Source organism: Antechinus flavipes, chromosome 1, assembly GCF_016432865.1.
Source record: "Antechinus flavipes isolate AdamAnt ecotype Samford, QLD, Australia chromosome 1, AdamAnt_v2, whole genome shotgun sequence".
In the NCBI taxonomy this organism is placed as follows: domain Eukaryota; kingdom Metazoa; phylum Chordata; class Mammalia; order Dasyuromorphia; family Dasyuridae; genus Antechinus; species Antechinus flavipes.
Genome location: NC_067398.1, coordinates 524,331,826 through 524,358,787, shown reverse-complemented (window position 1 = coordinate 524,358,787; position 26,962 = coordinate 524,331,826). Strand labels below are relative to the sequence as shown.

General features: G+C 36.3%; 1 protein-coding gene across 1 annotated transcript in view; it reads right to left on the bottom strand.

Annotated features, from left to right (window-relative positions):
* LOC127547125 (uncharacterized) overlaps nucleotides 1–26,962 on the bottom strand; it is a 92,543-nt gene that overhangs the window by 4,667 nt on the left and 60,914 nt on the right. The window contains exon 5 of the mRNA XM_051973957.1: nucleotides 466–707. Within this exon, the coding sequence (XP_051829917.1) occupies nucleotides 466–707 (242 nt within the window). The remainder of the gene's footprint in view (nucleotides 1–465; nucleotides 708–26,962) is intronic.

The window sequence follows — 26,962 nt, the reverse complement described above, 5'->3', positions numbered from 1 at the left end:
GAAGGAGAGAGAGTATGCGTGGATTGAGATAAAAAGGAAGAGGATGAAAGAGAGAAAGAATAGGAATACAAGGTTGGCAGGAGGAGAAATTAAGATAATAGGGATATGAGAAGCTGAGAAAGAAAACATTAAGTAAAATAAGATGGAAGGAAATTCAAAAATAGCAATTATAACTTTGAATGTGAATGGAATGTTTATATATAGGAGCTTTCTTTGTGGTGACAAAGAACTGGAAATTGCAGGGATGCCATCAATTAGGCAATGGCTGAAAAAGTTATGGTGTATGGTTGTGATGGAATTCTGCAACAAAGTATGGATCAATTTTCTGCTGCTTGTGCTAATTTTGGCCTAACAATTAACAACAAAAAAACATATGAACTCCATCAGCCAACACTACACCATTTCTATGTGGAACTTTTGGTCACAGCAAATGAAAAAGTTTTGAACACTATGGCGTTCACTTACCTTGGCAGTATACTTTCCAGTGTTGACACACACATTGCCAGAGTTAGTTCATTGTTTGGGAAGTTCCAAAATAAAGTGTGGGAGAGAAGAGGTTTTAGACTGGCTAACAAACTAAAGGACTGCAGAGCCATTGTGCTGACCTCATTGCTGTACGCCTGTGAAACCTGGACAGTACACCAGCGCCACGCCAGGAAGTGGAATCTCTTCCATTTGAATTGTCTTAGGAAGCTTCTGAAGATCACCTGGCAGGATAAGATATCAGACAGTGAGGTCCTTTCTCAAAATAAACTGCAAAGCATTCCAACTCTACTGAAGGGAGTGAAACTCTATAGGACTGACCACACTTCAAATGTTCAACATACACTTGCTAATAAAAAGACTTGTTTTATGAAGAATTCACACAGGGTAAGTGCTCACAAGGTGGTCAGAAAAAGTGATACAAGATCCCTCAAGAACTTTAGGATTGTATGACATGGGAGAAAAGGACCACCTTCTATGTCTTGCCCTCATCAAGGAAGGTGCTGGACTCTATGAGCAAAGAAGAACTGAATTAGTTTAGAAGAAATGAGAGATGCACAAAGTTAGAGAATCCATTCCAAATGTTCACTGGTTCTACTTGTGTCCAAGCTGTGGCAGAGCAACCTGAACTTATATTAGTCTGATAAGCAACAGTTGAACACATTAACTTGACTCTAACACGATGATAATGTCATTTGGTCCTCTTAAGAGAATTTTCTCAGCAAATGTCTTTGATAAAGGCCTCACTTCTCAAATATATAGAGAACTGAGTCAAATGTACAAATCATTCCCCAAATGATAAATGGTCAAAGGATGACGTAAAGGATTGAAACTCTTGAGTCTATGCACTGAGGTAAAGACAACCGAGCACTTACGGCTAATTATTGGACAATAATCTATGGGTATATGCTTGGAAAATGGCCCTTCCCATTATCCTATGCTGGCTCGATAAGTGGTGTATACAGAGAATTATAGCAGGGACTAAGGGGTGGAGTAAGACTAACCAGGGTCACTTCTGGGCGGGAGACGAAGAAGGAAGATCACAGAGATTCTGCTTTTGTCCAATTTAATCCTACCTCTAAAGACCAAGAATAAAGACTAAAGATTTTTGCTTATGCTGACTCCGGCTGATTCTAAGGTATCCAGGGTGCTAGCGCGGTCTTCACAGGATATGAGCAAGAAGTTTTCAGATGAAGAAACCAAAGTCATCTATAATCATATAACAATACTCTAAATCCCTATTGATTATAGAGAACTGCACAAACAACTCTGAAGCACTATCTTCTATCATTCAGATTTAGCTAATATGACCAAAAAGAAAAATGTTGATGGGAGTTGTGGGAAAACTGGGCCCCTAATGAATTGTGGTGGAATTGTAAACTGATCTAACTGTTCTGGAGAGCCATATGGAACTATGGTCAAAGGACTATAAAGCTGTATGTACCCTTTAATTCAGCAAAGAGATCTTAAAAAAAAAAATAGAGCTACAGATACACAAATATTTCTAGCAGCTCTTTTTGCAGTGGCAAAGCACTGGAAATTGAGGGGATGCCCATTAGTTGAACAATGGCTGAACAAGTTATGGTATATAATTGTAATGCAATATATTATACTATGAGAAATGATGAACAAATAAGTTTCAGAAAAACTTGGAAAGACTTACATGAACTGATATTCAGTGAAGTGAACAGAACCAAAAGAATACTGTACACAGTAACTGCTAAACTGTGAGATAATCTATGATTAATTTAGCTCTTCTTGGCAATACAAAGATCCAAGACAATTAATTTCAAAAGACTCATGATGGAAGGAAAATGTTAGCCATATCCAGAAAAAGAAATGAAGACATCTGAAAGCACATCAAGCCTACTATTTTTACTTTTTGTTGGTTTTTGTTTTTGTGGAGTTTTCCCTCTTTTCTTCTATTTCTTTCTCAACACGACTAATGTGGAAATATATTTTACATTATTGTACATCTGTAAGCCACATCATATTGCTTGCAATCTTCGGGGGAGAAAGAAAAATGTGGAACACAAAATCTTTCAAAAACATATATTGAAAATTGTCTTTACAAGTAGGAAAAATATTATCCATTAAAAAATTTTACTTTGAGCTACTAAGTCATTCTGATTATTATAAATATACAAATTAACTATAAAAATCACATGAAGAAAAATGCTATTTACATCCAGAGAAAAAGCTGATGAATAGAATAGATATGGATAACTTAATTGTATATTTGGAAGGAACAGCGAATTGTACATGGCAGATTTGTAGTTTCACATGCAATTATCTTTCTTAATTGTACTGTGTTACAAAAATGCTTTTTTGGATCTGTGAATTGATAGTAAGATCAGGCATAGAAATCACATTTGTGACACAAGACTAACAATCAAGTTATAGAACTAGGGAATCTTACACAAAGACTGAGGAAGGGGAGAGGGTGTTTCTTCTCACAACTATGTATTTAATAAATGTTTAATTGAACTCAGGATATGTGTCAAAGAATTTACTCTTTGTATATGTCTTATTTTTAACATAGTTGTTTTCTTACTATTTCCTAGTACACTGTAAGCTCCTTGAAAACAGACTTGTGTTTTGCTTTCTTTTGTATCTATCCCTGCCCTACCAGAGTGCCTAGATTTAGGGTCCTCAAACTACGGTCGCAGGGCAGATGCAGCAGCTGAGGACGTTTATCCCCCTTACCCAGGGCTATGGATTTTCTTTCTTTAAAGGCCTACAAAACAAAGTTTTTGTTTTTACTATAGTTCGGCCTTCCAACAGTCTGAGGGACAGTGATCTGGCCCCCTATTTAAAAAGTTTGAGGACCCCTGGGCCCTAGAACATAATAGATGCTTAATAAATCCCGACTTGACTTGAAGTTATAAAGAGACAAAAGCAAACTAAAAATCAAAAAAACTAAAAATCACAAATACCAAGAAAGGTATCAGATGATAAATTTTTGGTTTAGTTTAAAAATTGCCCTAAAAATGCTATGTAAAGAGTTTTAATGCTATTTGTATTTTGCAAAATGTAAGGTCTTCAACTTGCAACCTCAAAATGCCCCACAAAATTCACAATTAGCTGAGCCAATTAAAAATATAATTGAGAAGTATTTAATAAAAAATAAAAATACAATTAAAAATTTTTGAACTGAAAATCTTTAATTCTAAAGTTAGTGCTCTTTCCATTATAATATGCTGCCTTAAATAAGTATAGAAATCTTCATGAAAAACAATATGAGTCTTAATTTAACATTGTGTTTCAATAGTACATTTAAAACAATCAACTCTATTATAAAAATTTATTTTTCAAATTAAGTTACACATAGTATAAACATGTTTTGAAAAATTGTAAAAAACTGTTGGAATCCTTACAAAGTGTTAAGTCATTAGAATTGATAGAAACAATGATTATCTAATTTAGCATAGTTCAGTATGATTGATCTGATCCTACAAGATGTTATGGGCCAGAACTTGAAACAAGGTACTGAGTGGAACTGATAGAAATAATGTTTAAATCTACTTTAGAATTGATTTAATCCTACAAGAAATAATGGTTTCCTCCCAGTGATATAATGATTGGTGTGTACTCAGTGTACCGCATATAAGCAAGAAGCTCTCAGGGCCAGGGACAGAAGCCCACTCTTGGAGGCAGAGACAGATTCATTCCATTATTCCACCTTTGTGCTAGTAGGAGACATTCAGAGGGAGCTAGGGGCTGAAGCTCAAGACGTTGAAGGATACAATAAAGGACTAGATTTTAACTCCTGGCTGAGTTTGGAGTGATTATTACTTGGAACTGAAACTAAGGCTGCCTCCAGAAAACCTCCCCAAGAAACCTACTCCCAGAGAACCATCATATTATACAAAAGAAGAGAATACCACAAAAAAAAAAAAAAAAGTTAAAACCGTGGGAGGTTTAAATTTTAAAACTTAATTACTAGAGAGAGGAAAATGCATTGAAATCTGTAATGGGCTGAGGCTTGAGTTGATGCACTGAGGTCCCAAGCACGTGAGGCTAAATAGTAATTGGACCATACTCTATTAATATATATGCTTGGAGAAGGAATGGCCCCCACCCACTCTTTGTGCAAGTCCTGATGTGTTGTATAGGAAATGACGTTTTTGGTGAGTGGAGGCAAGGGAGTGGCAAGGGAAGTGGAAGGAGAGATTGATGGCTGGTGTCTTGACACAGCCGCTCACATTTCTATCGCGACGGCCCTTCATCTCCAATGGCCCTCTGCTAGCTGGCTTCCTGTCTGCCCATATTGCTATCACAATCCTTCTTGCCCATATTGCTATCACAATCCCTCCTCACCTCTACTGAGAATAAAGACTGAAGATTTTCCCCTTAACCTGAATTCCTTATTCCGGCTGATTTTAAATACACGATCATTACATTTGGCGCCCAGGCGTGGGAACCAAGGACCCTACTTTCACTGAAGAAGTCTCCAGTGACCAGGAACTTAGGTGAGTATAATAGACTAAACTAGTAACCTTATTTGGCTGAAACAGGACAGATCCTAGCTAAAGATTCTCCATCCCCCACCCCAACCCTCCCACCCCCAGCCCCACCCAGGAGTGGCGCTATAGAAAGCATGCTTAAGCTGATAGAAGATCAAGGGTTACTTATAACTTGGGAACAGACAGCTAGACTTCTGGGACATTAAAACGCACCTCCCCTTGGCTCTTAGAGGAAGAGCAAATCTCTCCAGATAATCGGACATTAATTGGGCAACAGCTCTCCGCATATTACAACGAAAATGGTCCTCATTCAATTTCCATTGGGGCATTCCAGTTATACAATATAATACAGTTGGCCTTAAGAAACCATATAATTTCTACAAGAAAAGGAAAAGGCTCTAGGAATAGCCAAATGGGGGAGCCTGAGATAAAGGAGGAAGACAAAGAACAGATTAATGGCCATATCCCCACAGGGCATAGAGACTTAAGTGAGGCTCAAGGGCGGGGTGAATCTGAGGTAGCTTCAGCCCCACCTAAGGAGCAGGTAATTGACCCTCCTCCATTAACTCCACCCTGTGGGATGGAGGAAGGAGGGGTAGTGGGGAGGGGGGGGGGGGAGTGACAGCACCAGCACCTCCCCCCCAGTATCCAGCACCTCCCCCCCAGCATCCAGCACCTCCCCCCCAGCATCCAGCTGCTCCTATGAGTAGATTGCAAAAGGCCAAAGAAGAAGGGAGAAATGTATTGGAATTTCAACACCACATTTATCCGGTAATTCAACAGTTTAATTCTTCAGGTCAACAAAGTAGAAGACACTCACCTTTTGATACAGAAATCCTCAAAGACCTGAAAAAAGCTTGCACTCTTTATGGGGCTACATCAGCTTATGTTAAGATGTTATTACAGAATTTGGCTTTTGAAATCTTGACCTCTAATGACTGGAAATCTATAGCAAGGATATGCCTAGAACTTGGACAAAACTACTCGTGGCTTTCTGAATATAGTGAGCTCTGTAGGATACAAGCCCAACAAAATATTCAAAGTGGAGTTCATACTGCAATCACCTGTGACCTACTAACAGGTACAGGTCCTTATGCAGATGTCGCAGCACAAATTGGTTATTCTGTAGCAGCACATGAGCAAATTGCTGCTAATGCTATCAAAGCATGGGCTTCTCTCCACAATGAAGACAACAAGGGTGGGGCCTTCACAAAAATAACACAGGGCCAAATGAACCCTTTGCTGACTTTGTGGGACGTTTGCAGACAGCTATCACGAGAACAAATGGAGAAAATCCAATAACAGACATTTTGATAAGGCAACTTGCTAAGGAAAATGCTAATGAGATTTGCAGAAGATTTATACTAGGACTGCGCAAGGATGCTCCTTTAGAGGAGATCATAAGACGCTGTGCCACAGTGGGCACAGATGCCTTTTATATCCAGGCTATGATGCAGACTTCCCAAAATCCAAACATGGGAAGACAGAGTCCCTCTTGGCAAGAGACTTCCAGAGAGACTCGTAGATGCTTTCAGTGTGGGGCATCTGAAAGCTCGACGTTGGTATAGAGATAGAATGGGAAAACAAGGTGGGAGAACAAGACCCAATACCCCATGTCCAAAATGCAACAGAGGCTTCCATTGGGCTTCAGAATGCAAACAGATTCAGGGAAACGGGATGAGGGGCCCAGCCACAGGGTCCAAGGCAAAAAACACTTGGGGCATGATGGCAGCCAATGGTGCACCCAGAGAGTGCCTAGAAGTCCAGTACCCAGACATGACCAATCAGCCAGAAAGCCATATGATGGGAGAAGGGGATTACACAGTCAACCAGCCAGGAAGCAACCTGATGGCAGAAGGGAATTACAATTGGGGAGAATAGAGCTGTATGCAGCTGGGACAACTGAGATACCCCCTGGAGAGGTGAAATCTGTCCCTCTTCAGCCTATGGATCCCTTACCTCCAGGCACTGTAGGCTTGACCATTTCACCTCCTTTTTATACGTACAAAAGTGTCCATCCACACACTGATGTGGGAAACTGGGGAATGTGTAGATAATATCCCAGTCACTAATACAGGTAGACAATGTGTGACTTATCACCCAGGAGAAGTAGTAGCATCAGATTTACTCATACAGAATCCTAATAAGCAGCCTGGTGATAGTCACCCAGATTCTGACTCCAGACCACAAAATCCAGGAATATACTGGACAGCAGCTGTAACAGCTGACCCACCTATGGTTACGATCTGTATATATGGCCTACCATTGGAAAGATTGGTAGACACAGGTGCAGATTGTACAGTTATTAGAGGTGCCAATTGGCCCAGTCACTGGCCAAAGATTAAAGCAGACACCTACATGTCTGGAGTAGAAGAATCAATAGTGGCTGAAGTTAGTGCTACCCCTATGAGATGAACTTTTGAAGGCAAAACAGGAGTTTTTACTCCTTTTATAGTTGGAAAAATCCCCATCAATCTGTGGGGAAGAGACGTTTTACAACAATTAGGGTTAAAAATGAGTACTTAGGTTTTTTAAGCAGGGCTGTTGTTGAAGGCCTGCCAACACTTTCACCTGTTCCTATCCAATGGAAAACTGATACACTAGTGTGGATAGAACAGTGGCCCTTAGGTAGCGATAAAATTCAGGCCTTATTAGATATAGTACAGGAGCAGCTTGAACAAGGGCACTTACAACCTTCTCTAAGTCCTTGGAATTCCCCAGTGTTCATTGTAAAAAAGAAATTTGGAAAATGGAGGATGCTCACTGATTTAAGAAAAGTGAATGAACAGATGGAAACTATAGGAACTCTTCAGCCTGGACTTCCATCTCCTACTCAATTGCCTAGAAAATGGCCTCTTTGGGTCATAGATAGTAAGGATTGTTTCTATTCTATCCCTCTGGATAAGGAGGATATGAAAAGATTTGCCTTTTCAGTGCCCAGCGTTAACTTAGCTGAGCCTTATAAAAGATATAAATGGACAGTTTTGCCACAGGGAATGAAAAACAGCCCTACTATGTGTCAAATGTATGTTGCTGCTGCTCTTGCTCCAGTAAGAAAAGCATTTCCAAAAGTTATGCTATTACATTATATGGATGATATATTGGGATGTGCACCTGAGGAACAAATGCTAGAAGCATGTTTACAAAAGATCATAGAAACACTAAGATACTACAAATTGTACATAGTTGAAGAAAAAATTCAAAGACATGCTCCTTTTCAATATTTAGGATATGAAGTATACCCTAAGGTGCTTACAGTACAAAAACTGTCCTTAAGAACAGAGAAGCTAAACACCTTAAATGATTTTCAGAAATTGATAGGAGATATCCAATGGATGCGACCAGTGTTAGGCTTGACTACTTATTAGTTACAACCATTATATGACATTTTAAGGGGAGACAGTGTTTTAAATTCACCACACCAGCTTACAAAAGAAGCTCAAGAGGCTTTGAGAAAAGTTGAACTGGCTTTATCCAATGTGGTTGAAAGAGTCACTCAAAAACCCTTAGAAATATCAGTTTTTGCCACACAAGAGGCACCCACAGCAGTCCTTCATCAAGGAGACAGTGTGATAGAGTGGGTGAACCTCCCGGCACAACCAGAACAAAGCCTTACTCCTTACCCAGTGCTTGTGGCTAGAATTTTATTAAAGGCCATTAAGCGAGCAGTACAATTATCTGGGATAAGACCTGACAAGATATACACATTTTATACAAATGCACAAATTAATGTATGCTGCGAGACCATCCCAGAGTGGCAAATTTTATTGGCCATGGCTCCAAATTTTGCACATAGGTCTCCATTAAAGACAACTGCATAATTGGCAATGGATTTTTGAGGAGAAAGTTTCTAAGGTTCCTCTTGACGGACCAACTATTTTTACAGACGCAGCCAAACAAAATATTCGCGCTGTATACTCTCATGATCTAACCGTAAAAAGAGTTGTCAGAACTCCTTTTCAGTCCACTCAGCAGAACGAATTATATGCGATCATGCTAGCTCTCACTTATTACCTAGGAGACCTAAATATAATATCTGATTCAGCCTATTCAGTAGATGTGGTACAAAGAATTGCCACAGCCCAAATAAAATTTTCAGCTTCTAATATATATCAGCTCTTTAAGGAACTTCAGGAGCAAGTGAGAAAATATCCAGGAAAGATTTATATCTTGCATGTCCACTCACATAGTGGACTTACAGGTCCTATTTTTGATGGGAATTCAAAAGCAGATAGCCTTTTAACTATGTTAGCCAGTACGCCTTTATTTCAGGAGGCGCAGGAATCCCATTCTAAATACCATCAGGCTGCTTGAGCTTTACATTTACAATTTAGGATAACAAAAGAGGAAGCTAGGAGTATAGTAAAAAGCTGTACAGCTTGCCTTCTTTTCCACGCTCCTACACTGCCTCCAGGGAAGAACCCTCGAGGTTTGAGACCCAATGAAATCTGGCAAATGGATGTGACCCATTATAAATCTTTCGGTCGTCTGTCTTTTATCCATGTTGTGGTAGACACCTTTTCAGGATTCACTTTTGCCATACCAGCAGCAAAAGAGACGGCCCGAGTGGTCACTGAATTCCTCACGCAAGCATTTGCCATTATGGGTGTGCCAAAAGCAATAAAAACAGACAATGGTCCTGCATATACCTTCAAACATTTTGTATACTTTTGTGCACAGTATAAGATTTTACACACCACTGGGATGCCCTTTAATCCTAAAGGAAAGGCAATAGTAGAGAGGAGACATTAAGACGCTGCTCCAAAAACAAAAGAAAGGGGGAGCCACAGGTAACCCTAGAGAACTACTAACTCTAGCACTTTATACTATTAACTTCTTGATTTTTGACAAAGATGTACTGGTCCGGCAGACAGGTTTCATAACCCACCGGCACCGGAAGGGCAGTGTCCAGTGCAAGCAGTTCCACTATCTTTAGATAATCGCCAGGTGATGTGGAGAGATCCAGAAAGTGATGAATGGAAGGGAACAGATAGGGTAACTGCTTGAGGGAGAGGGTTTGCTTGTATCTCTACAGGTGGAGAAGGAATCAGATGGGTGCCAACGAGCCGTATTCGCCTTGTCCATCGCAGAGAGACGGAGCAGATCCTTGAAACGAAGGAGAAGACCCAAGAAACATCGAGTGATTCTGTTGCTGATTGTGTTCACCATTGAAAGAGCGTGGCAGTTATGGCGTTTGACTCATGGACATAGAAAATTGTTGGACTTCAAAACCCTCAGGAATCATTGGATTCTCTGAGACATGATAAGATTGTTGTAGGACTTGAAAACCCTCAGGAATCATTGGATTCTTTGAGACATAAGACTTGAAAGCCCTCAGGAATCATTGGATTTTCTGAGAAATGATAAGACTGTTACAGAACTTCAAAATCTGCTGGAATCATTGGATTCCCTAACACATAAAAAGACTTTTGCAAGACTTCAAAAACTTGGGGGGATCATTGGATTCCCTGATATGTGAAGCAATGGACAATAGATTGGTTTTGGACTATCTTTTGGCTGCTGAAGAAGGCATATGTGTGACTGCTGTTTACATACTCTCCTTCTAGGACTTCTGGCAATCTTTTACAACACCATGTTGATTTATATTGTTTGTTATACTGTTACTTGTGTGTACAATTCATGTTTGTTACACCACATCAAGCCTGCACTGACTGTGGGGAGGGTCATCACTAATAGCCTCTGCGTTATTGCTATGTGCTTGTGTAATACCTCCTATGCTGATGGGTTTGTCCATAAAAGAACCTTCAGCCCAGAAACCTGCTAGCAACCCCCATTTCCCTTTGGTGCTTTTCATCTCCCTTCCTGAGATGTCAGGGAGGGTGTGATCACCTCCTCTTGGGAGCTCTAACCTTCCTGAGGAGTCAGGGATGGCATTAACCACCTGTGTTCTAAAACAAAAGAAAGGGAGAGATGTAATGGGCTGAGGCTTGAGTTGATGCACTGAGGTCCCAAGCACATAAGGCTAAATAGTAATTAGACCATACTCTATTAATATATATGCTTGGAGAAAGAATGGCCCCGCCCACTCTTTGTGTTGTATAGGAAATGACGATTTTGGTGGGTGGAGGCAAGGGAGTGGAAAGGGAAGTGGAAGGAGAGACTGCTGGCTGGCGTCTTGATACAGCTGCTCGCATTGCCATTGCGACGGCCCTTCAGCTCCGATCTCCCTCTGTTAGCTGGCTTCCTGTTGCAGCTGCCCATATTGCTATCGCAATCCCCCCTCACCTCTACTGAGAATAAAGATCGAAGATGTTTCCCTTAACCTAAATTCCTGACTCTGGCTGATTTTAAATACACGGTCTTCACAGAAATCAGTCAACTAGCATTTATTAAGGTCTTATTATGTGCTAAACACTATGACAGGTGTTGGGGAAACAAAGGCATAAAATAGTCCTTGATCTCAAGGAGCTTAGAGGAGACATAGCATGTAAATAAGAAGAGCTAGCTTAAGTTGAAGAAAATCAGCAATAGGGAGTCACTAGAATTGGGAAAGACCAGGAAAGGTTTTTTGCAATAGATAGAACTTTAATTGAGACTTGAAGGAAGCCAGGGAAACTAAGAGATAGAGACGAAGAGAAAGTATATTCCAGGCATATGAGACATTGGTGAAAATGCTGTGAGAGAAATAGCAAGAGATCTATCTTCAATGGTACATAAGGTATATGAAGAGAAAAGATAAAAGAAGACTGGAAAGGTAGAAAGGAGTTTGAATATAAAAGATTTTAAGAGCCCAAAGGATGATTTTTAAAATTTGATCCTGGAAATAACAGAAAACCACTGGAGTATATATTGAATGAGGAGTATTGATATGGTCAGATCCATATTCTAGGAAAATGAATTTGATGGTCCAATAGAAGATGAACTAGAGTGGAAAGAGATTTGAGAATTTTTTTTTTTTAATCCAAGGAAAAAAATATAGGACAACAAAAAAGTACTCCTTTATATTGTAGGCTATTACCTTTTAACCAAGTCTTACCTAATTCAACACATACTGAGTGTTCCAAGTATTTTTAGGAAAACATTGCTGGTGATAATTTATCAATTTCATAATTACCATCACAAACAAAACACACCCAATTTTTTTTTTAATGAACTGTATGTGTGTTTTATTCATCTTAATTCTGCTGGGGATATTTTTTTCTTTTTTTAAAATAGCTTTTTACGTACAAAACATATGCATGGGTAATTTTTCAATATTGCCCTTGCAAAAACTTCTGTTTCAACTTTTCCCCTCTTTCCCTTTACCCCCTCCCCTAGATGGCAGGTAGTCCTACATATGTTAAACAGGTTAAAGTATTATGTTAAATACAATATATGTATATATAGTTATCTTGTTGCACAAGAAAAATCCAATTTAGAAAGAAGGTAAAAATAGCCTAAGAAAAAAACAAAAATGCAAGCAAACAATAACAGAAAGAATGGAAATGTTATATTGTGGTCCATACTCATTTCCCAGTGTTCTTTTTCTGAGTGTAGCTGGTACTGTTCATTATAGATCAACTAGAACTGATTTGGATTCTCTTTCATTGTTGAAGAGAGCCACGAATTGATCATTATATAGTATTGCTGTTGAAGTGTATAATGATCTCCTGGTTCTGTTCATTTCACTTAGCATCAGTCCATGTAAATCTTTCCAAGTCTCTCTGTATTCATCCTGCTGGTCATTTCTTATAGAGCAATATTATTCCATAACATTCATATACCACAATTTATTCAGCCATTCTCCAATTGATGGGCATCCATTCAATTTCCAGTTTCTAGCCACTACAAAAAGGGCTGCCACAAACATTTTGGCACATACAGGGCCCTTTCCCTTCTTTAAGATCTCTTTGGGATATAAGCCCAGTAGTAACACTGCTGGGTCAAAGGGTATGAACAGTTTAATAATTTTTTGAGTATAGTTCCAAATTACTCTCCAGAATGGTTGGATCCGTTCACAACTCCCCAACAATGCATCAGTATTCCAGTTTTCCCGCATCCCCTCCAACATTTGTCATTATCTTTTCCTGTCATCTTAGCCAATCTGACAGGCGTGTAGTGGTATCTCAGAGTTGTCTTAATTTGCATTTCTCTGATCAATAGTGATTTGGAACACTTTCATATGAGTGGTAATAGTTTCAATTTCATCATCTGAAAATTGCCTGTTCATATCATTGGACCATTTATCAATTGGAGAATGGCTTAATTTCTTATAAATTAGAGTCAATTCTCTATATATTTTGGAGATGAGGTCTTTATCAGAACCTTTAGCTGTAAAAATGTTTTCCCAGTTTACTGTTTCCCTTTTAATATTGTCCACATTAGTTTTATTTGTACAAAAGCTTTTTAACTTAATATAATCAAAATTTTCTATTTTGTGATCAATAATGATCTCTAGTTCTTCTTTGGTCATAAATTCCTTCCTCCTCCATAGGTATGAGTGGTAAACTATCCTATGTACTTCTAATTTATTTATAATCTCATTTTTTATGCCTAGATCATGAACCCACTTTGATCTAATCTTGGTGTACAGTGTTATGTATGGTTCAATGCCTAGTTTTTGCCATACTAATTTCCAATTTTCCCAGCATTTTTGTCAAATAATGAATTCTTATCCCAAAAGTTGGGCTCTTTGGGTTTGTCAAACACTAGATTGCTATAGTTATTGACTATTTTGATTGTGAACCTAATCTACTCCAGGGATCAACTACTCTATTTCTTAGCCAATACCAGATGGTTTTGATGACCGCTGCTTTATAATATAGCTTTAGATCAGGTACAGCTAGACCACCTTCATTTGTTTTTTGTTTTTTTTTCATTAGTTCCCTTGAAATTCTTGATCTTTTGTTCTTCCAGATGAATTTTGTTGTTATTTTTTCTAGCTCACTAAAATAATTTCATGGGAGTCTGATTGGTATAGCATTAAATAAATAGATTAGTTTAGGTAACATTGTCATCTTTATTATATTCGCTCGACCTATCCAGGAGCACTTCATATTTTTCCAATTTTTTAGATCTGACTTTATTTGAAAACAACCCAATTTTCAAAGAAAAAAATACTAAATAGAACTGCAAAAATATAATGGAATAAACTTGAGATTTTGCTAACAAGGGGAACTCTATGAGAAAACTGGCTTTACCAATGAAGATAAGTACTTGCTCTGAATTTAATCTGCATAATTTTAATCCTCTGATATCTTGCACTTTTTATTACTATTTTGAGTCATGTTTCTAATGAGGCAGAAGTAACAATTACCACCACCAAGAAAATATATTGGATAAAAAGTTTACTCTGGAGTCTGGAAGACATTTGATATCCTGCCCTTAATATATACCTGTATGATTTCAAGGCAAGTTTTTCTAGAATAGTATTCAACTGCAAATAAAAATACATTGCTATGGGCCTTATATTGATAGGTTGGATATCCTACCTCTAATATATACTTGTTGAATGACTTCAAGGCAAGTTACTCTAGAAGAGTATTCAAATTCAAATAAAAACAGATTGCTATGGACCTTATATTGACTTAGAAAACCACAGTTTAACATTATCGATGTTTTATTTTCTTTTGAAAATAAAAAAATATAATAATAAATTTTTGTTTAAGCATTTCCCAAATTACATTTTAATCTGATTTGGGCAGCACTAGAGTTATGAACTCTTTTAGCTTAATATCTGTCCTGCAAAGGTAAGTCTGGGGCCCTGAAAAGTTAAATGATTTGCCCACAGTCACACACTTAAGTAGATATGGGGCAGGATTTGAACCTAGACTGTCCTCAATCTGAGACCAGATCTCTATCCAATAATTTACTCTATTTCTCTTACTCCATCACTAGTAAGTCACAAATGTTTATTTTAAACTTAACTTCTGAATGACAGTTCTACCCACTTACTGTTATAACAGGGATAAGAGATCCTTAGAGAAAAAAAGAGATTTCTCCTTCTCCCCCAGTTTACTGTTTTCACCTTTCTATTATACAACTTTAAGAGAAGCTAAAAATGTGGAGTTTGAGGAAAAGAAAGCAAAATATCAAGAGAGAAAATGACCCCAAAAAAGGAGTTAAATTACATTTTATTTTGATTAAAAGTTTATCTAAATTCTGCTGAATTTTTTTTTTTAAGGAAAGAAAAAAGAAAACAACAAAGAATATCATAACTCTGAATTATTCCTGATGTACAGGGTTCAAAACTGAAGAAACTACACTTATTTTATAGAAAAGGTGGAGAAAATAAGGCATAAAAGACAAATAATTGTGTATGTGTGAGAGAGAGTGAATACATATGCAGATAGAGGAATACTTTTTAAAAAACCTTAGAATATAATTTAAAAAAATTATATCATTTGCAATAATTTGAAAACTGTACAACTTAAAGCCTTGAAATAATGGCTAGAAAGAGTCTATATGGATTCTGAACTTCTCATTTCTCTCTCTAAAAAGTCACAAATCACTTCCAATTACTAAATTCAATAGCCTTTTCTCAATCCCATTTTTCCTTGAGGGACAACTGAATCATAATACACAATACTTTTCTTCCTTCAGACTCTTCTTCATAACAATGTAACTTTATGATTCCCTTTCTAATTCTCTAATCATTTCTTCTGAATGATCAGTTGATTTCTCTTCTTCCTCTCAATTCTTTAAATTTAATAGTAACAGTAAGATTTTTCTATGGCCCCCTTCTTACTTACTCAACACTTTCTCCTTTGGTGAGTTCATCAACTTTCAATTCAATTCCATTAATATTTATTAAATGTTTATATATAAAAGGCAAATGCTCCAAAGGCATCCTCTATACCCAAATTTGTCTAATATTAATTTCTCTTCTGAGTTGTCTCATAATTCTTTTTTGATTGATCCTGTATATTGTGACTTCAAAATTTTTCTCCATTCAACAAACTATTTCTTTTAATAAACATCAAAAAAGTAAATGAGAAAAGAAAGCATTTTTAGCAAAATGAAGCAAAAATTTACATTCGTAATTCCACATGTCTCCAAAGCAGAAAGGAAGGAGCATTTTTTTCAACTCTTCAGTTTGTTCATTATTATATCAGTTTTACTTAATAATAGCAATAACAAAAGCTAACTTTTATATAGCATTCACTTTGTACAAACAATGTGCTAAGCATGTCATAATCATTGATCTCATTTGATGTTCACAAACAAGCTAGAAGATAGGTGCTATTACTATTTGCATATTACAGGTGAAGAAATTGTGATAGTGGTTAACTGATATGACCAGGATCACACAGGTGGCAAGCTTCTGAGGTCATATGAATTCAGATCTTTCTGACTCCAATTTCAGCACTTTATATATTGCAGTACCAAGTTTCTTTTCATTAACATGGTTAAAGTCATTGTTTATAGTTTTCCTGGTTCTCTGCTTACTTTGTCTCTGAGCCACATTTATAAATGCCTATTTAATCACTGATCCTCTGTATTAGTACCTCAAATTCATTATATGCAAAAACTAAACATCACTTTGTGTGGTGAGCTTTTTCTTCTCAAAACGCAGCCAGGTGATAAAAGTTCAGATCTTTTATTATCTCCAATATAGCCCGGTTAGCTTAGAGGCCTATCTCTCTGCTGGGTTCCAAGAGCTCCCTCCGAATGTCACCAAATCCAAAAGTCTGGTCCTTCAGCCTCTGCCTCTGCTTTCTTCAGCCTCCAGCCAGCTCCATTCTTCATGTCATTCCAGTGAAATCTCGACTTGTAGCTTCCTCCTCTGAAGAACTTCCTCGACTGGCCCATTGAAGCTCTATTTATGCTCAAGAGAGGGATTGTGGGTTTTCTCCCATAGTGCTCTCTGGCCTAAAAAGCTTCAAGGGAAGTGTGAACTCATTGAACTCCAATGAGTAAAGGTGTGAACACAAGCCTTGTATTAATTAGTTCTACTTAGTATCTTGTTTCAGGTTCTGCCCAAAACATCTTCTTGTAAGATTAGATCAACTCTAATTAGTTAGCAGTTAGTAAGGATTCCAACAACTTTGTTCTTAAAACTTTTTATTTCAGAATCCATATTTCTGGAACCTCCATTCTCTAGATAAATTAACACCTTAGTCAATTTAAGCTTATTATACTCTATTAACCATACCTCAGAAATCCCCTTCACCCTTTCCTTTTCTGCCAGTAACTTGGCTTACACCTCTCATCACTGATGAGATGCCTATTGGCCTAATGCTATAGCCTACTAACACATCTTCCTAGCTTTTAATTCATCCTGCATATGCTTATGGATCAATGTCCCCAATACACAAATACCTCTGATTGTATCACTCCATTGTTTGATAATACTAACAATAATAACAGCTAGGACTTATATAATATTTAAGGCTTGAAAAATACTTTACAAATAACAACCTTAGAAGGTGGGTCCTACCAATTTTACAGATAAGGAAACTCAGGTGGATGTTCTATCACCCAAGCAGGGTCACATAGATATTAAGTATCTGAAGCCAAATTTGAATTCAGGTTTTCTTGATTTCAGGATCACTAAATGCTTAAACCTCCAATGATTTCCTATTACCTACCAAATAAAGTCCAAACTCTTTACTTGAGTGTTCAAATATATGTACAATCTGGTACCAATCTAACTTTTTCACACACTTTTCCCTTCACAAATAGTATTCTCCTTCCACACACCAAACTAGTTTATTCATCTTTCCTCCTAAAAATGTCGCACAATTTCTATTCTCTACTCACACTATTTATCATTAAGCTCACAATACCTTAAATTCTTTATAATCCTACTTGCCTTTTTAATACCTGGGTAAATGCAAATTTCTTCAAGAAAATTATACAATTATTTAAAATCAATATCTCTGAGTTATTCAGCAAAATTTCAAAATAAAATAATACTCCACCCATTTTTAGGCTTCTTCAACTTATGAAGAATTCAAATGAGGCAGTAATCAAAACTGACATAACAAAAAACCTTGCACTAAAGCATGTGCAAGTCCTTTACAGAAAACTCCCTTGTTCCCTCAGTTAAAACTTATTCATGCCTCATCCCCCATAAATTTCTAAAAGGCACTGATTATTTAATTGTTCAACCCAAAGTAGGTTGAAAATAAAATTGGGAAGTTATATATTAAGTAACAAATTATGTTGGGCATCATCAACTGGAGAATGGTTGGGTAAATTGTGGTATATGAATGTTATGGAATATTATTGTTCTGTAAGAAATAACCAGCAGGATGAATACACAGGGGCTTGGAGAGACTTACATGAACTGATGCCAAGTGAAATGAGCAGAACCAGGAGATCATTATATACATCAACAATGATACTGTATGAGGATGTATTCTGATGGAAATGGATTTCTTCAACAAAGAGAAGATCTAACTCAGTTTCAATTGATCAATGATGGACAGAAGCAGCTACACCCAAAGAAAGAACACTGGGAAATGAATATAAACTGCTTGCATTTTTGTTTTTCTTCCCGGGTTATTTTTACCTTCTGAATCCAATTCTCCCTGTGCAACAAGAGAACTGTTCAGTTCTGCACACATATATTGTATCTAGGACATACTGTGACATATTTAACATGTATAAGACTGCTTGCCATCTGGGGGAGGGGGTGAAGGGAGGGAGGGGAAAAGTCGGAATAGAAATGAGTGTAAGGGACAATGTGTAAAAAATTATCCAGGCATGGGTTCTGTCAATAAAAAGTTATATTTAAAATTATAATTAAAAATTATAATTATAATTAATATTATAATATAATATAAAATATATAACAATATAATTATAATTTTAAAAATACTATTTAGGAAATCAGGCAAGTAATTTTGTAATACTTTTTATAATGACATTATAAAAGGATTAAACAGTTTGGCTACTTAAAGTCCAAGGGAAAAGTTTCAGTTTAGCAAAAACTGACTGTGTAACTCTTCTAGATATAAATTGGTACTAATTTACTTAGCAAGTAAATTGCTAAGTGTACAAAAAGAGGAGGCAAACAATATCTAAGCATTTTCTGAAAGTAACATCTATGCTGGAATTCAATTAATCATTTTTTTTCTCTTTAATGGTAAAGTCAGTACTCAAGAAGAAACAAGAAACAATCATCGTGCTCATTACAGCAACATAACTACCTAGTCATTTCTCAGAATATAAGGAATATATATTCCAAATGACCTGCAGACATTTTTAACTTCTCAGAAGAGAAGTCTATATCTATATCTATAAATATAGATAGAGCTGTCACTGAAATCTCAACAAAGTACTAAAACCTGCTCCTCCTTTTTTAACATCATAATTTCTATCAGTAGTACCCCCTTTCAGTCTTTCATGCTCAACATCCTGCCAGAGATAGCTACCTCATTTGTTCTCCCTCTAAAACTGTACTTCATACTGATGCCATTTATTTTTCCTTTTCATAGATCTGACTGTGTTTCTCCACTGCTCAAAAAATCTTCATTGATTATTTCCTACCAAATAAAGTTCAAACTTCTTCAGTACTAAAAATTGGTTTTTATTTATTGTTATATCTACCTTTTTAACAATACATAAGGGATTCCATATAAAGGCGACTTAAATCAAATGCTTTTTAAAAATAGGGTGTGATCATAATAAAGGTGAGGTCAAAATAACCCCACCTTAGCCTTGATATATTTATTAGATGAAAATATATCTTGATCATTCACTAGACTGACCACAGTTTGGATACCTTCATGAGTGTGACAGAAGTCTGTTCAAACTCAGGAGCTTGGTCTCATTCTCCAGGACTTCTACAAAACTAATGAGCTAAGTGGAATAAGGAATTTGAGCAAGCGGTGAGCTGTGACAGAATATTCCAGCCAAATCCCAGAGAAGGAACCACTTGGGAAAGAGGAAAGCTTTGGCCTTGACTTCCTCTCCTTCCTATCTTCCCCACTTTTAGTAAATAATTTCAATAACCATAAAAAACTAAAGGCATAAAAGATTTGGACTTTCCCCCTGGTATCCTAGCAGTGTTCCCAGGTCAGAAACAGTCTGCATTTAGAAGCTGAGAAGTATAAATGCTTTAAGAAAAAGTAGATTCAAGGCTCTCATGAGAGATTCCGAAGAAAGTTATTCTTTTTTTTAAAGGGGAACTTCATGAGTACAATGATCAAGAGGAATAAAAGATTTCTAGCAAGCAAGTACTGTGATTTAACTAAATCTTTGCCACACAAACCTTCTGAAGTTTGAACCTAACATTTCATGGATTTTGTATGTAGTGATGGAAAAATGTGACATAAGTTGTTCTGGGAGTATTTTGTACCAACTGTTTTTACTATTTCACTGTTAAAAAACAATTTTTAAGGTAATTAAAACAGGCTACTTGCAATCGATTGATACTCATGAAGAAAGAACATTTGCGGGATTCATGAGTTAAAGCATTAGAATAGACTCCTCAGAACTATCCCATTGGAAAGAGAATACATTGGGGATCTGACTCAACACAGTGAGTAAGATTTCCAGAGTTAATATGTGCTAAAATTAAAATAAGCACAATAAGATTTTCTAAATTCTCTTTGTCTTTCAGTCAACTGTATGACAGTAGAGATATAGTTAACTATGCATAGTATCTGGCACATTTTAAATGCTTATTGAGTGTCTGAATGTCACTTTTGAGAGACTACTTCCTTCTAATATCCTTATCAAAAAGACCCTCAATTTTCCCCAAATGATAAATTATCAAAGGTTATGGAACAGGCAGTTTTCAGATAAGAAAAAATAAAAACTAACTATAGTCATATAAAAATGCTCTAAATCACTACTGATTAGAGAAATGCAAATTAAAACAACTCTGAGATACCACCTTACTCATACCTATCAGACTAGCTAATAAGAATAAAAGAAAAATAATAAATGTTGGAAGGTATATGAGAAAACTGTGACACTATTGATTTGTTGGTAGAGTTGTGAATTAATCCAACCACACTGGACAGCCATATGAAACTATAACCAAAAGGCTATAAAACTGTGCATACCCTTTGATCCAGCAATACCATTATTCAGTTTGTTTCCCAGAGATCATAAAAAAAGGGAAAAGGATCCACATGTATAAAAATATTTGCAGCAGCTATTTTTGTGGTGGCAAAAAAAAAACCCAGAAACTGAGGAGATGCCCATCAATTGGAGAATTGGCTAAACAAGTTACTGTACATGATTGTGTAAGAATTGAATGAAGATTTACTTTCCACAGTTAAGTTTTAAAAAGTAAATCAGATATGCAATTTAAATTAATGAAACTTAAATTAAATAAATGAAACTGAAACCTAAGAAATGAAATCTAAAGGTTAGGGTGACCTGGAAGAAAACATTGAGGGAAGCCATAAATTAAAGTAAGATACATGTTATTGGTAGATACAGAAGAGGTGTATAGACTCCCAAATAAGGGTTTAAAAAAAAATAAGCTACAGTCCTAGAAATGTGGGGGGAGTTGTAATTAGATAAAATATTGTCTATAATATAGTCACAGAGATTTGTGACTAAATAATAATTATCAAGATGTAATTAGAGGTGGGGATTCACACTCTGGATGTAACCTCTGTAGTACCTGGCCAATGGGGAAGCAGGGGGCAGATCTTGAATTTTAGGAAAGGGTCCAAAAAGTTATGCTTTAATATTCAAGTATGTGTCTGCTTCCAGAAACCTATTCTTGCAAAACTGTAAAGAAAAATCTTTTCCTGGCTTCATCAGTGAGTTTGTAGAATTGTGATGGAATACTATTGGGCTATAAGAAATAATAATAAGAATGGTTCCAGGAAAACACAGAAAGACATATGAAATGATACAAAGCAAAGTGAACAGAACCAGGAGAACACTGTATATAGTAACAGTAAAAATGCATGATGATCAACTGTGATTCTTAGTTCTTCTCAGCAATACAGTGATATAAGACAATTCCAAAACAACTGTGATAGGAAATGCCATCCACATTCAGAGAAAAAAAACCACGAAGTCTGAATGTCAATCAAAAAATATTCATTTTCACTTTTTTCTTAATTTGTTTTGATTCTTCTTTCACCACAAGACTATTATGGAAATGTGTTTAACATAATTGTGTAAGTATAACCTACACTGGATTGCTTGCTGTCTTGGAGAAAAGAGAGGGAAGGGAAAGGAGGAGAAAAATCCAGAAATCAAAATTTTTACAAAAATGAATGCTAAAAAACTATCCTTACATGTAATTGGGGAAAGAATGAAATATTTAGTTTTTAAAAATAACCTTAACTCTGTGTAAATCATTCTCATCAAAATTTTATATGGTTATTAAATGAGGAATATGAGTTGGCAGTTATTAATACTTTCCTGGTCATTATTTCTAATATAAGAAAATAACACACTCCGAGTCTTTACTATCTTCTTATTTCAGATATCTTGAAAATCAATTTCTAAATACCCTCAAATCTTTGTTGTCTCTAACACAGACTTCCTTTTTATACACTTAGCCTAATTCAGCTGCTTTTCCTATCTTTGCATTCTTTAATAATATATTTAATAAGATGAGAATTGTTTAAATGCCATCTATATATTTTATAATTTTTTTATTCAAATTTAGTATTAATCTTTATTTTTGTTCTAACAAGCTGGTGATCTAAATATGGAGACAACTCAAACAGGAATTACTTTTACATCAGCAAAGAGTTGTTTCCTAAACGGAGTGGATGCCCATCATTTGGAGAATGGCTGAATAAGTTATGGCATATGAATGATATTATGGAATATTATTGTCCTATAAGAAATGATCATCAAGGTGATTTCAGAGACGCTTAGAGAGACTTACATGAACTGATGCTCAGTGAAATGAGCTGCATCAGGAGATCATTGTACATGGCAATAAGATTATATGGTGATAATTCTGATGGATGTGACTCTTTTCAACAATGAAATGATTAAGACCATTTCCAATAATCCTGTGATGAAGAGAGCCAATTACACCTAGACAGAGGACTGTGAGAACTAAGTGTACTCAAAACATAGTATTTTTACTCTTTGTTGCTGTTGGCTTGCATTTTATTTTCGTTCTCATTTTTCCCCTTTTTGATTTGATTTTTCTTGTGCAGCAAGATAATTGAATAAATATGTATATGTATATTGGGTTTAGCATATACTTTTAACATGTTTAACATATATTGGATACTGGAGGGGATGGGGTAAGGGCAGATATTTGGAACACATGGTTTTGCAAAGGTTAATGTTGAAAAATTATCCATGCAAAGGTTTTGAAAATAAAAAGCTTTAATTAAAAAAAGTTGTTTTCCATTTGATAAACTATAATCAATTTCACTTCTGTAGTGTTATTTAAGTCAATTTGCAAAGTCGATTCTTTTCTCAAAGAATTCAAGATAATATAGAGACATGAAGTATCTATGGAGTCTATCTGCATAATCTATGGAGGGGTTTTTCTTATTATTTCTTACTCCTAAGCCATATTTTCAAACATCTTTGTCATCTTCCCCATGCTAATCTCTGCACTGAAACTGCCAAATATCAAAGTATATCTTGATTTATTTTGAAAGGTAATTTCAAGTTTTTTATAAAGTTTTACTACCCCTTCTTTATTTGCAACAGAAAGAAGCATTGCAAGTATTGCCATGGTGATCTTTATGCAAATACTTTTCATGAAAATTTACAAGACAAAATACTTGTTGCCAATGGATGTATGATAAAACTACATCTACCAAGTCATTTTGTTTCTATTCAGGAGAACCTATGAGCGTTCTTGTCATTTGCCTGCAACTTCCTTTTGTGTTCTGATTTCATTTATAATTATGTCAAGAATATTATGATTAAGTTCCTCCCACAGCTTCCTTAATCACTGCTCTTTGAACAAGGATCTCTCTCACATTTATAATACCAACAACTATAATATTTATAATCTAAAAACTGTCCCTTCTGGACCCCCTTTCCACCCATCTGCCATTGTCACTGCAATAGCAGGAAAAAAGTTACAAAGGACTTAGGGCTGTTTTTCTTTTTTTCATAGGCTGCCATATCCAAAGAATTCACTATCAAGTATTCAGCCTATTGGTGATGATTAATAACAAACAAGATATAAAATAGATATGTATATTTGCCAAACATATTCACTGTCATGGAATAGATACAGCATATAATTCAAATCAAAAAGATTCCATCTATATGGGATGGACTTGAGGCCTTCTCAGAAAACTGACCCCTGCCATAATTTGGGGCTACATTTCCAGGGAAACTCCCCTTACATACCAAAGACTTTGTAATTCATAGTCCCCCGGTTTTCGTACCCTGAATGAAGAGTGGATTTCCATGATAGGCTATGAGCCCTGATAAGTCAGAGATAGCTGAGTCCAAGATGGGGGAAAATTGTTTTAAGGTATAAAAACCGTTCTTTGTTGACTGTCCTTTGCTTCACTCCCTTAGACTACACTAATGTAGGCAATGCCCTTTTTTTCTGCAGAAAATGAAGAGGGGACCCCAAAACTCTAAAAATCCTTAAAGAAGAAAATCTCCTTCAACTCTGCCTCAGTGAAGAACCCCACACCAAAGGACAAAAAGTTTCATCTTTGTTATCTGGATGGGGTTGGCTCAGTCCTGAAACTCATTGAATTCAATTGAAATTTTAGCCCTAGCTGAAATCCAGCGAGGAGCCAACTTGGGATTTTAACTAAATCTCTCATTATAAAAAGAGCCAAACTAAAATCCTCTCTTGGCAGAGGTTCCAAACATGCCAACTATGCCATGCTTGGCATCCCAAGGAGCCTCTGCCCACTGGAATACTCTTTCCAGTGCTATCCTCTCTTTATCCTCACCTATTTCCCTAACCAGACTTTAACCTTACTTCCAATCCCCATAATGAACCTCTTTTATCAATTTAGGTTTTCGGGTCTGTAAATTCCTTTAGAGAGCCACTGTACCGCCAGATGGAGTCCCCCAAACTCCCTACTAGCCTATCCTATTTACTATTATATAACAACCACTACCATAAAAGTATAAGAAATATGATCATTAGCTGTTTTTTTCGTGATTCTACCTTTATCCCAAAAGATATGAACAAAATCTTTTTTTTTTTTTTAACTAACCAATCTTGACCATTTAGTCATATAAGTAAAATACAAAGCAAAAAGCAAGTATGGTAGCAATTACAATCTCACAGCTTGAGATGAGTATTTTTTACATTGACAATAAATTGTTAGGACTTTGAGGTCACATGAGTAACAAATTGGTGGCCTAGGCAGTTTCTCTGATTCCCATAATCTCTCAAGTCTCTCCAAAATAGAAATTATGTTCCAAAGATAAAACAATATATCTCTATAGCCTAGGACACTCGAAATTCAAAAGGAGGCTTAAAAAACTACTATGCAGGAACTGAGGTTTACTGACCCTGAATTCATTCAGCATCCCTCTCCCATCTCTTATCCTTCTAGCAATGAGGCAAAAAGGAGTACATCACACAAGTTAACATCAAAACCCATCCTTGTAACCGGGTTCCCCCTCCTTCTTTACAGTACAATGGAGTTCCCAGCTTCAGGTCACAGAAGTTTGCTTAGGCCTTGAGTGCCATCTCAGTCATAACCTTTGAAGAACAAAAGGGGATTACAAAGTGGAAGTACCAGTGCTACAAAACTGAATTTCTAGCATCTGGCCAGAGAAGTGAGGAATAGAGGGAATGGGACAGGTCATCAGGATGGTTTTCCTGTGTATGTGAGGCTTTTCCATTTGGTCGTTGTACAAACATTCCATCAAGTCTCAGGAAAAAAAGCACATTATCCAGTCAGTGCCAGTTTTGACCACCCCAAAGTCAGTTGGGGAAAAGATCTAGGGTGACAGACATGAACTATCCAGGGTGGGAGAAGGCTGAGATTTTTTGAAATCCAGCCCCTTAGGAAAAAACTAAATCGGAGGAGAGGGAATAAGGAAAATAAGGGTGTAAAAAGATTGGGAACATCAAAGATTTCAAGATGAAGAAATATCAAAGACCGTGTATGAACAAATAAACTACAACAAAAACAGTAACAGAAAGAAATACAAAACTGGTAAACAATATAGTCTTCATTAAACAGTATAGTCATCTATAAATAAATATTGCAAAACACAGAAAAATGATCTAACACTTGATGAGGCCCCTGTGAAATTTGAGGCAACTATGGAATCACAACATATTATTTCTGAGTGGTTCAAAGAGAAGTGAGAATTATGAGAATTAATATCTTTCACAGCAAAAATAGAGAATAGCAAAGAAAAACTTGAAACTGAAATGGCAAGCCACGGGGTGGGAGGAGGAAACCAAGAGGAAACAAAAAACTGGTGATGCAACTACAGAGACATGAAAGACAAACTACAAGAAGAGAAGCAAAAAGCAAAACATTTAAAAATATATACAAGCAAAATCCATTGACCTCTGAGAGAGGATGCACACTGAGAGACAATCTAAGGATTAAGTTTTCCTAATACATAAATACACAAGGAAAAAAAACCTTACCATCATAATGAAGGAATAATAGAAGAGCAAAACCAGAATTTCTAAACACAGAAAATGAAATTTCAATGGAAAAAATTCACACATTGCCTCCAGAAAAAAAATTTAAAAAATTAAAAATCCAAAGCTATAAAGTCTAAGACACAAAGAGGATAAATTTAACATTTCAATTCAGAAACAAGTTCTGCAAGTCATCAGGAGAAAAACCTTCAAACATGATGAAAAGAATATCCAAGTAACACAATACGATTTACGATTTCAAATCCACTGGGAAAAAAAGAGAGTAAGAAATGGAATAATGTATTCTGAAGAGCACTGGAGATGGTGAGGCCCCTATGAAATTTGAGGCAACTTAGGATGACCTATCCTGCAAATTTGAGTCTAACTATACAATACAAAAAAATGAACATTCTATAATATAGAAAAAATTGAAACACCTTTTAAATAGAAAATTGATACAAAAGAAATTATTTGCCTCTCAAACATCCCAAATGACAGAAATATAGGAGGAGTTATTAAAATAAGGAAGGCAAGAATAATAACAGCAAAAAGATGACAATAGAGAGATCATTTTCTAAATGTA